We start from the raw sequence: 14,080 nt of genomic DNA on the forward strand, positions 1-14,080 counted from the left end.
ACTTATATTTGTTTTTTGGCATTTGAAAGCAGTTTAAAAGCAAACCTTCTTTTGAGGTCTGGTCATTTCCCTGAGGTTTCATCAGTTACTACACATGCTGTGGGATAACTTATATACACCCCAGATGCCAGAGGGAAAGAAAAGCCTTTGACTCTTAACAATGATAAGAGGTCATTTCCGCTAACATTTCTGTGGCAAAGCCTTAAAGATGATTGTGGGGCTCAAGAGGGAGAGAAGATTCCCAGGCTGTTTCACTCCACACCCGCTCTACCAGATACACCTCTCCTGCTTTCCCTGAAACAACGTTATCTGCCAGCCAGCCTCACCCGCTAGGGTTGCAGCCTGGCCACCAGCTCTCAGAGGGTCTGTCAGCTCCTCGGAATGGTATTTGAGGCAGGAAGAGCGCAGACACACGGTGCATCTCCATCTACCTGTTTGCTCAACAGCCAAGTATCCATCTGCTTTAAGTGTCCCTGCAGTTACAGCAAGCTCTTGCTGCTTTGTTCATGTTATCACAGCACACAGAAGCCTCATCACACGGGACATTTTCACAGACAAGCAATAATGTCTCCCTAAGACACTGGACAGCTTACAGTCTAGATTGTTAGACAGCGCCTGAGAAAAGCCTGAGGAAAGGGGATAAAGCCAACATCACACAGTCAAGGCAGTTCTTTATAATACATCAGGATTTCCACTTCTGTACTAGTCATGTTATCTTCCTTATATCTGAGAGGTGCACTTTAAATTGTCTATTATTGAAGTCCAGAAGGATTGACCACAGTGATGTTTCCACAGTACCTATGGTCTTGCTCCATCAGCAAAAGAGCCATGGAAATTGGTCCAGCTGTGCAGTGAAAAGCAACCATGTCCTGAAGGACAAGTGGAAATGATGCACCCTCCACAAATACAGGTGACAAGTGAGCATGGGTCACAATACACAAGTCAAAGGTAACTTTGACTCTATGAAGAATGAGAAGCTGGCCTTCAACTCTCTAAATATTACTTGTAAATGGTTTGATGCTCAATTCTTACTTTGGGAAAAACATGGAAGTAAATGCAGTGGGTTCATACAGAAGTGTGGCCATGCACTTACCAGCTTTTTCTTTGGCACTGATCACTTCAGCCGTTAGCGGGGACACTTCATGCCTGCCAGCAAACAACTGGTGATCCTGGTAGAGAAAGCCCGAGTCTTCCAGTACCTGGACTGGGCTGGTAGGCTTGTAACAAACAGATGTGGAGCCTGTAAGAAAGAAGAACAGAATGCCAGTAAAGAAACTGCATGAATGACAAAATGTGAAGCCACAATTAATGATAGTAGTCCAAAAAAATTTTCTTGAGCATAGCTAGGTGCTGAGAAGCCCTTCTGAGGCCAGTGAGCAAACCATCTCTTCAGTCTGCACTTCCCAAATGACACATTAGCTCTGAGGAACAAGAGGCAAAACACCAAGTCACCAGTGCTGTTTCATGCATTGACCCAGCCTGGCCTACAAGGTCCTCAGTCCAGGTACAAAGAAAGGTTTGTAAGAGCTAACAGTGAAAAGTCACAAGCTCACAAATCAAGGCATAGCCCCAGGACATGAAATCAACAGACTCGTTGTAAAACTGAGCAAGGGAGTGAGTAAAAAGAAGGAAAGGTGGGGACACGGCCACACATTAAATAGGACTACAGTCTGGGAAAGGTCTTACCACAAAATCTGCTCATGAGTAATAGTTTAGCAATACAGAAAATTGCTGAGACATAAAATACAACCAGTGCTATCAAGGGAGAGAGTTTATAAATCACTTTGTCCAGATGTTCTTAATACGGTAAGGAGTGGACGTAGCTGGAGGACCACGGGAATTTGTGCTGCAGACCAACTGCACGGGAGCTGCATGCCCCAGCCCCAGCATCCCACACACACCGATGGCTGGACTGCACTGGTTTTTGGCTAGGATAGAGTTAATTTTCTTCTCAGTAGCTAGTGTGGGGCTATGTTTTGGATTTGTGCTGGAAACATTGTTGATAACACAGGGATGTTTTAGTCTCTGCTGAGCAGCACTTAGACAGTATTAAGGCCTTTTCTGCTTGCAACTTGGCAAACAACAAGGCTCATCCTAAATCTGTTCTCAAGGGCGCTTGTTTTAACAAACTGATACAGAACGCATCACAGCAGCGTTAAGCCAGGAATGACACTGGCTTGACCCTATATTTCAAGCCACAAATGACATTGGAATAATCCTACAATTCAAGAAAGATACAGACTGTACAGGATCCAAAGGAGGGCTGCAAAAATCATCAGTGGGCTGTAGAACCTGTTCGGAGAGGAAAGGCTGAAGGAGTTAGGTCCTTTCTCTCCAGAGAAGAGAAAGCTGTGAGGGAGCTCTCATTACAGTCTAGCAGCATTTAAAGGGAGGCTACAGAGAGGAAAGAGGCTCTCTTTTCACAAGGAGCTACAGTGAGAAGAGGCAGCAAGCACAAGTAGCACTAAGAGATGTTTTATCTTGACATAAGGATGAAACCTTTTACAGTGAAAACAATCACTCTCTGAACAACCTCCCCAGGGATGTGGCAGACTCCCCATCACTGGAGGTTTTCAGTATGCGATTAGACACTGTCCTAGATAATCTCATCTAAATCGTCTCCTTCCCTCAAAAGGTTAGACCAGATGATCTGTGAGGTCCCTTCCAACCTGGTCTGTTCTATGCTTTTGTGATTTTTTTACTTTCTCGTTTTTCTGAGAACTTACTCATTTTGTAAAGAGAGGCTCCTTGAGGTTCAAACCTTGGAAATGAGCATCTCCTGGCTGCAAGTACCCTGGCACAACAGGCACACAGCAGGCTCACTCTCTACTCACCCCACTGGTTGTCACAGGTTTTAGGCTAAGGGAATGGTCATCAACCTCTAGCACCAGCCACTGCCAAAGTCTTGCTCGAGCAGGAGGCAGAGTGCTCAAAGTGGCACCAGTGATGCATCCAGCCATCCACCTGGGGCAGGAAGCCCACAAGCATAGGGATCCACAGCACACCACTCTGCAGGAAAAACAGTCATCCACGAATGACCTGGATTTATTAATCCTGACTGCCTGGTTTGTGCTCAGCTAACTGCATGCTGCCTACATATATTACACAGGTCATCACTAACCCCATGCAACTGCATGGAGCAAGGCAGCAGGGGGATGACAAGGGGGTAGGATCCAGCCTGTCATTTCTGCAGGCATGAAGATACTATTTTCTTCTGTGCCAAGAGGAGAGGAAATAGGCATTTCTGCAAAATGTTAATGAATTCATCACTTTACCATTCATATTATGCATGAATGTGTACAGCAGTTATCTATATTTAGAGAGCAAGAGGGAAAGATTGTTTGCTTGAGTAGATCTAAGCCATATATGTATGCGAAAACAAGCATAGGAGACTGGTCTGTAAATTGTGCTGATGCTGACACAGACCCAAGAAAAATCTCAAGTACACTAATTTCCAAAATTACTGGCCTATTCTGGTAGAGAATAGGATTAAAGACACCCTTCATTGCTCTTCCACACACAGTCCTGCCTTGGAATTTGGAATCCTATATGTAACCAGTGCATTTCAAACCCAAGCTTGTTTTAGGAATAAAAAGTATATTGGGGTGAAGCAAAGAAAACCTGCACACCCAAGGAAGAAGACAAGAAGCTTCAAGCACTACAGGCAACCTGGGCAGCCAGCAGATACTGGCTTGGCCCCACCACTCACCAAAGAGAATTAAAAAAAAAAAAAATTGTTAGTAAAATTGTATCCTTGCCTTCTGCATTTTGAGTCTGTAGGCACCCTTTGGTCATGGTTTCAAATTTTACCAGATGAAGAACAAAGACATGGCTTTTTCTTTAACAGGAGCAGAAATTCTCACCTAACCACTTGTCTCTGGTTGTCGTGGCAGAGCAATATTCTACTAAAATCAGGACTAGTAAATGCCAGCATCTGCCAAACTGCTCAGTTTCTGATCTCTGTTATATCACAGTCAAAATCTAGTAGCCCCACTCCAGGCAGAAACTACTGGACTGTGCTGTACCCATCTTGATGTTTTATCATCATAAAATGATGTCATGATGTTTTATGATGTTAATAATGATGTAACAATATTTTATGTCCATTCACAGTAGGTTTTAATAAAATGTCAGCTGTAACTGACACAGAAAACCAGTTTATGTGTAATACAGAAAACAGTTGCCAATAGATCAGCACTTGGCACACAGCCACAATCCAGATCATGGGCAATAAGGCACCACTTGAAAGCTTAGTGGAACCTCACAAGCCATTTGGAGCAAGGCACAAGCCTCATTTCTTTCTCCCCTTGCTGTCACTGGAGCCTTCCAAAACCCAGCTCCCCTCTCTGAAGAGAAAGGCTTTACTACATCCAGCTCTGACATGGTGCAAGGCACCCATCCAATGGTCAGGCACATGTTCCTTTCCCAGACCTCCTCATTCCTCTACAATGCTCACCAGAAGAGCAATTTTCATCCCTATAACTGATTCCTAGTGCCACGGCAGTGGTGCCCAGAAGCCAGGAGTTGAAAAGCCAGTTGAGGGCAACCTAGGATGAAGATCATCACCCTGCCAGAGGCGTGTCCCTGGGGAATGGCTTTTTACCCATATCTAGCCCAAACAAGCCACAAACCACAGCTGCTGCAACTGCTGCCCCATGTTTTGTGACAGCCACTGCCAAGAAGAACTGACCTCATCATGCCTGTAGGTGCCAGCTGTGCTGTGCCCTCTGCTCTCCCCCTCCCAAAGCCAGCCCAGCCCCCTCAGCCCCAGAATGCCAGGATGCAACCCAGTCCACAGACATTATGTCTTCAATTGCCATGTATCTAGTGTCTCTTACAGCCAGCTCTCTAAGACATGACCATATTTCTGGCCCAGTTCAGTCCTTGCTAAATTGGGTGGCTGCTCCAGGCCTTCATTTCTGCATCTCTACCAACTCTCCTACATCTAGTGACTGCCTGACAACAATTCATTTGTTTTCCTTTACTTTTAGATAAGCATGCATTCCACTGTACAGAAGCAGACATATTATCCTGGAGGTTACTTGCACAGCAGTGCAATTCATTTGAAGATTCAGAACTATTCAAATGAATCAGTTGCTAAGATTAACACCAGACAGTCAGCCAGGACCCAGAGACAGTGGAGCAACACATAAATATTTTCTGTTTCTGATGTGGCTTCAGTCTGGTTTTGAAAAGGATCTAAAGCAAACCACATAGGAAGCTGTGACATGAGAGGAAAGCCATGTTTTTAAAGCAGTTACAGCATCTCCAAGAAACAAGTTTACAAAAACAGTCAGAGAAGATGGTTTTCTTACAGCCAAGCTGTACTACTACTCTCGTCTTCAGTAAAACACCAGAAGATGCCAGTTGGGAAAACACAGCTTGCTGCTATTTAGAGGCAACACCTCAAGGCAGAGCCCAGGTAATGAGTTTCTGCAGCACACCCACTGCCCACCCAGGTAACATAATGTGGCTGCCCACAGCACAGCCCATGCTGCTGGCACATATGACGACTCTTCTACCACCCAGCCAAACAAAACCACAGAGCTGACCTCCAAAAATTCCTCTTTCAATCTGTACCCTACTGACCAAGTGGTTCAAAAGAAACTGAACAAATATGATCCTAAGCAATCATCTGAAATTAAAAAGTAAGTAAGGAGGCTTTACACTTTCCTATAAACCCTGCCACAGTATGTAAGGGAAGTTCAAAAATAACAGGAGAAAAATTACATCGTTTCCAAGCCCACAATTGTCCCTCCATATCATAGCCATGCCAAAAAGTATAAATACCTTATTCGACATTTAAAATATTTTCTCTGCTCTGCTGCTGCATAAAAATTTCAGGTCAAAAAAGGAAGAGAATTCTTTAGGGGAAATAACAAAAGGACAGTAAAGCACTCCAAGGTCCCAGGGGCTGCACAAAGGCTGTGCCATGAATTTCCCAGGGTGGACCAATCAGTCCCTGCAGTAGGTCACAGGGACCCTCTGTTGAGGCTGGACACCCTTCCATGTGCATCCTGGCCCATGAACTCTACTTTCTCTCCTAAGCATTGGCCCAGTCTTGAGAGCACGGATTGCCATACCCCAGACACACAGCCATGCCACTCTCCCAAAGCTAGGAGGAAGATTTGAGTTTCCCTTGGCACAGAAAAAAAATAACTCACGTGTCTTGCTTCTTGGTTTAAGTATGAAAATTAGACTCCTAACAATGTCACAAGGGATGCTTTTGGTACCTCCAACAGCACTGGGATTCTTTTGCAGCCACAGCTCCGATGAAGTGCAGGGGCTCAGGCAGCCACTGGTGATTGTTTTCCATCAGCAGCTCCCCAGTGAATGCACAAGTTTTCTAGGTCACTTCTGGGGTGGCTGACTCATCCTCACACCCCATAATTCTGGTTGTGAACCTCGCATCCACTGCCAGGGCTCCTGAGCCCTGTAAGGACTGAACAAGCACCACCAGTATTATTTTCACAGTAGTAGAGCAATATCTTGCAGGACAAAAATCCAACACACATAATGCACACCAGATGTGAGTGAGCAGCACCTCTCATTTCCCACATGAAAGCGAGAGAAGCTGCACCCCTGTGCCTGGCAGGATTATCAGACTGAGCTACGCCTCCGCAACTCACTGCTCTGGGGAAAGAGATCTTCATCCCAGTATCAGCTCCAGGATACACGCTGTGCTATTCCCCTGCTCAAGAAGAGTTTCTGGAGTCACCTGTCCTTGGTACTGTCATTTCACTCTCCAGAAAGTGCATTGTCCAAGTAAGCATGAGCAAGACTAATGGAAATACGCAATGGAGTCAGCCAAACCCCGTCTCTCCCAAAGAATTGTGCTAACATGTCCAAATTTAACTGCCTACAAGGATGAACATTCTCCATGAAACTTCAGCCTCACATGCTTATTTTCATATATGCTTCCCTTTAGCAAAAACCAAAGCAGAGGAGAAAAAAACCTATGAGAGAAGCAAAGCAAATGTGCTTTGAAAGCAGCTCACAAACCTGGCATTAGATCAGATGGATACAGGAGAGAGCGGAGCCAAGCCTGCCTCCCCAGGAGATCCCCTCGGATGCCCGCACTTCTCCACCTTCCTGATGGAAATCAGGTGTGCTGTTGTGAAGGGGCAAACAGTGCCCATCACCACTGTTTCATCTCAGATGGTTAATAGGTTTATAATGCTAGAATAACTGGAATAACTGCTAGAATGCTGGTTTTTCCCCCTCGACCCAGGCTCAGCCCAGAGGAGAGGCAGGATACAGGCAGAGTATTCTCATCACACCTCCAGGTGCCAAACCATTACCTGGGCATTAACCTGATGGAGGAAGAGATGCATATTCCTTAGGCAGCTGTGCTAGGCTTTGCAAAAATATGTGCATTTTTAAGGTCTCTCTATATTATAAGCTACACATTTGCCTTCACAGCTATAATGTCGAGTCTACAAATACAGCCAGCCCAAATTTATTCAAAGAATTGAATCAATAATTGAAACTCCTGCTTTGATCAAAGTGCCAGTGGCACAATGACAACTCATGTCAGCATTGCTGCTCTGAGATGAAAGGATAAGTATTATTCAGACCTGAAAGAAGGGGAAGAAACTCCCGGTAAAAGAGTGAAATACAAAGGCTGACATGGAGCTCGCAAATGAGACAACACTTCTGCTACAGCCACACCACTTGTCAGCCCAGCAACTGTCTGCAGACATTTTCACTACACTATAAATTCTGATTTCCAAGCAATAAAAAAACCTCCAAGATAAAAATTCATCACATAAATTCTTAGGGAAGGAAACCTTCTTCCACTGGGGGAAAAAAGCAAAATCATCAATCAGCTACAACATACAGACAAGACACTTGTAGAGCTGGAGTTTAAGCCATGATAAATTTTTCTTTACTTACTGCCTTTAAAAATGATCACATTACAGAAAAGCACTGGCATGATCCATGTCACTCCGATATTTAAGCCCTTCCATTAATTAACCAGAAGTGAAATAGGACCTAGGTCTGTGGATCATTCAGTCTTAGCTCCTTGTTACTTCAAGCAACTATGTTATAAAATTCCCTTCTTGAACTGAATAAACAGCACCCTGAAGAAGAGGAATTTTTTTCACCCCGTTTGGAGGAGGTTTTGGGATCTCTCTTCCTCAGACATACACAAATATTCCTCTTGGTTCCCACTCACAGTCATGGACATTGCTCTTTATCCATTTATGTTTTGGTTTTTTTTTTTTTTTGCCAGTGGTGTCCTTTAGGTTAAATAGCTTTCTCCCTGAGTCATTCCCACAAGCTTGCAGTGTACAAAGGAGCCTGGGATAAGGACAGAACAAAAATAGTACAAAGGCTGTACAGTACTCTCTAACTGAAAAGGCGGGCATTGAACTCTATCGTATGGATTTCTAGAGTTTTTCCATTTTTTTTAACACAAGCAACAAACCATCCTAAGGATCCACAGTTCTTCACTTGATCTGTGTAAAAAATTGCTTGTTCTTCATTAAGATAACCCTACACTAAGCAGAGTCTTTGCATAATTCTTAAGTGTCATAACTTGAAGCAAAAAGAAATTAAACCTTCTTCCCACCAGAATATATATTACAATTATGATCCTTCCATTATTAAAACATTACATGCAATTTATATTCAGCCACTTTTAAAATGCAGAAATTTAATAAAGGTGCTATACGTAGAAGTGCTAACAAGATAATTGCCTGTTGTTCTTGCTCCCAGATGGCTCAGCTCAGATGTAGAACAGGGAAAGCCACAGCAACAGCCACCAGTATGGAGCCAGCCTCAAAATGGTGCTGGTCACAAGCAGAAGGACACTTCCCAAGGAATGGGACATGTCACTAGCAGAAACCCTCTGTCCATCCGAGGAAGCCATCACAGAGAGGAATTTCACTAAAAACATTTAAAATCATTAAACCATTCATTAAATTAAATTATCAATGTTATTATTTTCCAGCCTGAGACTTTATCACTGGAGTTACTGTTGTCTAAAGCACATTGATATTTGTGTTAACCAACATGCTCAGAGCAGATAATCCCAAGTGCTGCTCAATTATTTAACTCCATGCTATGTGTCCTTGAGACGTGCCATGCCCCTGTAGATCACCCCTCTCCTCGGCTGGTGCTGCCTTGACACATGCTGGCTGCCATTTCCTAGTTTGCACAAAAATGACGTGCTACAGCTTCAAGATGTGGGACAGACATGCATCAGGAAAACCACAGCCACACACCGTGGTGGGACACATCTGACCTGGACAAGGCCACTGAAAGCCAGCAAATGCTGCAGGACCTCCTGCCACTAATAGGATACACCTTACTGTGTGGCCAAACTCTGCTCTCACATGCACCAATCCAAACCTGGAGCAGTTTCACTGGCTTCTACAGATTTACCTGAAATTTACACCCACAGTAGTATCTCACCTACTCAAAAAGTCACTAAAATGACCAAAAGTAGACATAAATATTTCCTAAATGCAACATTTGGACAGAAAAGTTTCCCTAAGAATTTATTTTTTTAGAGGTAATGTTGTTCTTGTTACTATTATTTTCTATTTCCATCTATTTCTACTTCTGCCCTGAGTGGAAGGCAGGCCGTTCCATTTAAAAATTCAGGACACAAATGGGGACCAGATTACATCTACCCCAAAGCTGCCAAAAAGCAATTGCTATATGAAACCAAAAATCCTCCTGGGATTTTTCTCAAATCCGCAAAATATTCCTAAGCACTAAACTTTCCACTGGGACTATTACATTAGCAGATAGTCTGTGTGTGAAAATCCAAGTATGCAGCTGTCCTCCTAATGGTTTCCAGGACAAGAAGGCTGCACAGGGCACACACTCCTGCCTTAGCACCAAAAAACATTTATAGCAGACCTGGCCTTTAAAGCAAGTTACATGCCTATCAGTGAGAAAAAAAGGCACTGTGGACTCAGGCTTTCGTTTCCTGAAGGAAAGGTGCAATGGTCAGCAGTAACATCTCCGCATAATCCTGAAACACTCGTGTGCACAGAGTCCGGTTGTGCCTGACCCTCCGCGGGCTGCTGCTGGGATCCCTTCCAACCCCCTTAGGTGTGTCTTTGCTGGAGAAATGCAAAGCCTTTGGCTCTGTGCTGGCGTTTCCTCACAGAGGAGCTCTTGCAAGGAGCACCAGAGCTGTATCCGTGCATCCATCCCTCCATCCAGGGACTAATGTGCAGAGGGCTTGGTCCAGATCACCGTGGGAGGCCAGGACTTGGAAACTGCCCGTACGCCTGTCACCAACCCTGCAGACATCTGGACTTAGGAGAGGCCACACGTGCCTCTATGGATTGAAGCTGCCCTCCTCCAGCAGCTGAGCGCTTTCCAAAAGAAGAGGGAAAGCAAAGCTTCCCCTGCCAAATGTCGACAGAGGGAAAAGGGGAGCAATGAACATCAGGACAGATGAGAATAGACATGCAGGTGATTGGGGGGTTGCAGTGGCCCCCACACAGCCTGGGGAAACTGGGAGGCCCAGTCCCAGCAACACTGTGGGGCACATACCTCCCCTATTTAACAACCTAAAACCAGCCTCCCCAAATTCATCCCCTCACACCACTGCTCCAGTCGTGGCTGGGGATGAGGAAGGCTGGGCAGGACATGGACCCTCCATGCAGGGCCATACCATGCACCCAGCACAGCCCCAGAGAGGGTTCTACTATGGGCTCTTGCCAAGCCAGTATTCCCTGCCCTCACCACTTGGACATTTCTTGATAAGGTATTTGTAGAACCCTTGGAAAAGCTTTTCTGGCCATTAGAAATGTATATGTATATATACACATATATATGTATAAAAGTAAATATATACACATGGTCTATATTTTATTTATATACAATATAAACAGCCATATATGTCTATATATATATATGTAAATATATAAAAATACATAAACATACATCTACATATATTTAGATATATATTTAATATCTATATATAACTATATACATGCACACCTGTTAGCAGGAATGGCGCTGCCAGCTAGCTGTGCTCAGGAAAATTCACAGGACTCACGTTCACTGCCACCATTCTCTCAGGAAGCTTTTAGGCTTATTTCTATACATAAGAAGGCATAAGCTGAACTCAGTGGATGCACAAGAAGGGTCTTGCAGACTCTCAGTCACCAGATCCTCATCTCTTACAGCAGTTGCCCACAGGTCCCGGGATGCTGTCACAGCACCAGGAAAGAGAAAAAAAAACCCTCTTTCCATCAAAAGAGGAAAAAGCCCAAGCAGCGACCTTCCTGTACTTTAAGCTATGAATCACAAAACCTGGCAGGAGGATTCGGGTTAAATTCACGCCGTGGTTTTTTTTTTTTTTTTTCACTTTCAATGCTGACTGGTGGTTTGGTTTTTTTTTGTTTTTTTTTTTTTTTTTTAATCGGAGTTTATCTCTGTTCCCTGCATGGGTAGGAAGGTTAAATATAAAAAAGTTCCCTCTCACCATCCCCCTGCAACAACAACGTGAGAAAGCGCTCTCCCGGCGTGGGAGGCCCCTCCGGCGTGTCCCCTGCGGCCGGCGCTGCCTCCCGATGCATCCGCGGGACGGGACGGGACGGGACGGGGCCGGTGTCCCCGGTGGGCGCTCCGGGGCCGCTCCGAGTGACAGCCCGGCGCTGGGGACTCGCGGCGACGCTGCGATCGCTGCTGCGGAAACGGCAGCGGCCGCTCCGAGTGCCGCTCCCCGCGCTCCCGGCCGGCGCTTCGCTCTTCCCGGGAGCGCCGGGGCGGAGGACCTCCGGCGCGTTCCTCCTTCTGAATATACTACGGACACCCCGCTCCGACCGGGGCTGTTTCGAGGCTCGCCCCGCGCTGCTCTGCCTTCCCGGAGCAGGGAGGATTCCCGGGGAGGACTCCGGGAGCGGAGGAGCGGGGGCAGCGGCGGCCGCCGGGCCGGCGGCTCGGGTCTAACGGAGCGTCGGGCCGGCTTAGCACGGACCCGGCCCCGTTCCCGCACCGCCTGAGGGGTCCACGCAGCCCGGGGGAGCGGCGGGGTGCGCTGGGTCCGGGAGCCGGCGGAAGGCTGCTCAGGCCTTCCCGCATCCTCCCGGGAGGGCGGCGGGGCACGGCAGCACTCACGGGTGGGCATGAGAAGCGACATCCCGCCGCGGCATCCCCGCACACCCCGGCGCGCTCCCCGGCACACACGTGGACGCGGACACCCGCACCCCCCACGCACAGACACACGTGTGCACAAACACGTATGCACGGACACGCAGCCGTGCGGCGACACCCGGACACCGTCTCCCTTCCCCGCCATTACCTCCGGCTCCGCGCCCCGCCGTCCCCGGCAGCACCGCTGCCATCCGCGCCGCTCCCCGCCGCCGCCGGGCGCGCTCCGCCGGCCGCCGCGGGCCGGGCCGGGCGGGGACAGCCGGGGGCGGGGGCAGCCGATGGGGCGGGTCCGGGGGCGGTCCAGGCACCTCCCGGCGCGGGGCGGCCGCTGCCCGCCCCTCTCGCCCCTCCAGTCGGGGTTGTGGTGGAGGAACGTTCGGGGGAGCTTCGCCCCCCAGGCAGGAGGCTCGCAGCCCCATCCGCACCCACTGAAGGCACCTGGGTACGCCCGGGGTGAGCCTGTGTGGCATCACGGCTGCCCGGCCTCGTGTCTAGGGATGCTCGGGATCTAAATCCCGACCTAGAGACCGCCGCAGACTCCCTGGTCCTTTGCGGGACAGTTGGTGAGGGTTACGCCGAGTCCCAAGCCCGTGAATTAACCCTGGGCATCCTCCTCGTCTCCCAGAGCTCTAGCTGTCCATGGAGGAGTCGATGGCTGTTCGGGATTGACTGGGGATACCACTTCGTTCCTAAACTCAGCTCCCCGTTCCTAAACTCAGCGCCCCACTCCTGAGCGCAGCCCCTTGCCCTGCTGCCCACCTGCTCCATCACGTCTTTGTGGTTTGGCACACCAGCTGCACGAGATGAGCTGTTAGGTCTGGAGTGACCCACTGCTCCATCTCCCCAGACCACTCCAGCCCTGCTGCCAAGGGTTTGACAGAGGGGACATGGCAGAAGAGCTCCTCTGATGTTTGCACAGCACTTCATTCCCATCCCTGCAGCCATGTGGGCACAGACTGGGTTGGGCAGTCCCAACACACTCTATTCCCAGCACTGCCCCATAGGGTAGGCATCTTTTGGGGTGAGTGGCACTTCCAGGATGCTGCTTGGATTTTCCCATCTCAGTGCTTCTTTCAGTCCAGTAAGCTGCCCAGTGATGCCAGGACTGTCCATTGTATTTGTACTTCTTTCTCCCAGGGACTGATGGTGGCTTCTTCCTCCTCAATACTGTGCCAAATGGATAAAGACAGGTAGGAAGAAATGCAGCAACAGGCTGAAGAAGAAACCACTCACTGTCACCACAGCCCCATAAAGGGGCACAGCAAGAGAGGACCTGGCCCAGTGCCATGGCCACAGGACTGGATGGATGCAGAGAGGACTCCCAGCAGCTCCAGGCACTGGGAGAGTGCTGTGGTTCACAGCAGTCTGAGGCATTGCTTTTTTGCATCACAAAACCCAGCTTTGCACAGAGTTTGGGTTTTGCTCAGAGAAAAGTTACAGGATATGGGAGCAGGCAAAAGAAGGAAAAAATATTCAGTGGTGAAATCAGGTTCCTCAGTTCCTGCATCTGAGCATCTCCCACGACAGAAGTTACCCCAGAATGATGTTTGCCATGTGAGCTGGGCATCCTCAGAGGTGCCCTTCCCTCTATGCCTGTGTGCAAAGCAAGGTGCCAGTCAGGTGCTGCAATGTCTCTCTGAAGCTTTGAAACTGAAACATCTTTTACCTGTCTCCATGAAGTCACCTAATACAGGCTAGGGTTATGCTCAAACAGGGGAGGAGCAAATGGCAAATATGCTGCTTTTTGAGGTGGGGGGCAAGGGGAACAATCACATCATTGACCACTTCAGGAGAAAAACTACAGGCTTAGGGTACCAGACTTGAATTAGAGATGGATGTTCTGTTCCTTTGTCATCTGCAGATGCCCTGAGTATGTGGGAGAAGATTAAGCCCAAATTCAGGTTTTTGAATGCCTAAATCCTCTGCAAAATCATGGAGAACCATGACAATAGTT

At 47.7% G+C, this 14,080-nt stretch overlaps 1 protein-coding gene across 1 annotated transcript in view; it reads right to left on the reverse strand.

Moving 5' to 3' along the window:
* Positions 1-12,405, reverse strand: part of AMOTL1 (angiomotin like 1) — a 54,987-nt gene extending 42,582 nt beyond the window's left edge. The window contains exons 1-2 of the mRNA XM_068181462.1: positions 12,275-12,405; positions 1,094-1,240 (exon numbers count right to left, since the gene is read on the reverse strand). Coding sequence (XP_068037563.1) covers positions 1,094-1,240; positions 12,275-12,317 — 190 coding nt within the window. The 5' untranslated portion in view covers positions 12,318-12,405. The remainder of the gene's footprint in view (positions 1-1,093; positions 1,241-12,274) is intronic.
* Between the last annotated feature and the right edge of the window lie 1,675 nt (positions 12,406-14,080).

The sequence above is a fragment of the Anomalospiza imberbis genome, chromosome 2 (genome assembly GCF_031753505.1).
Source record: "Anomalospiza imberbis isolate Cuckoo-Finch-1a 21T00152 chromosome 2, ASM3175350v1, whole genome shotgun sequence".
In the NCBI taxonomy this organism is placed as follows: domain Eukaryota; kingdom Metazoa; phylum Chordata; class Aves; order Passeriformes; family Viduidae; genus Anomalospiza; species Anomalospiza imberbis.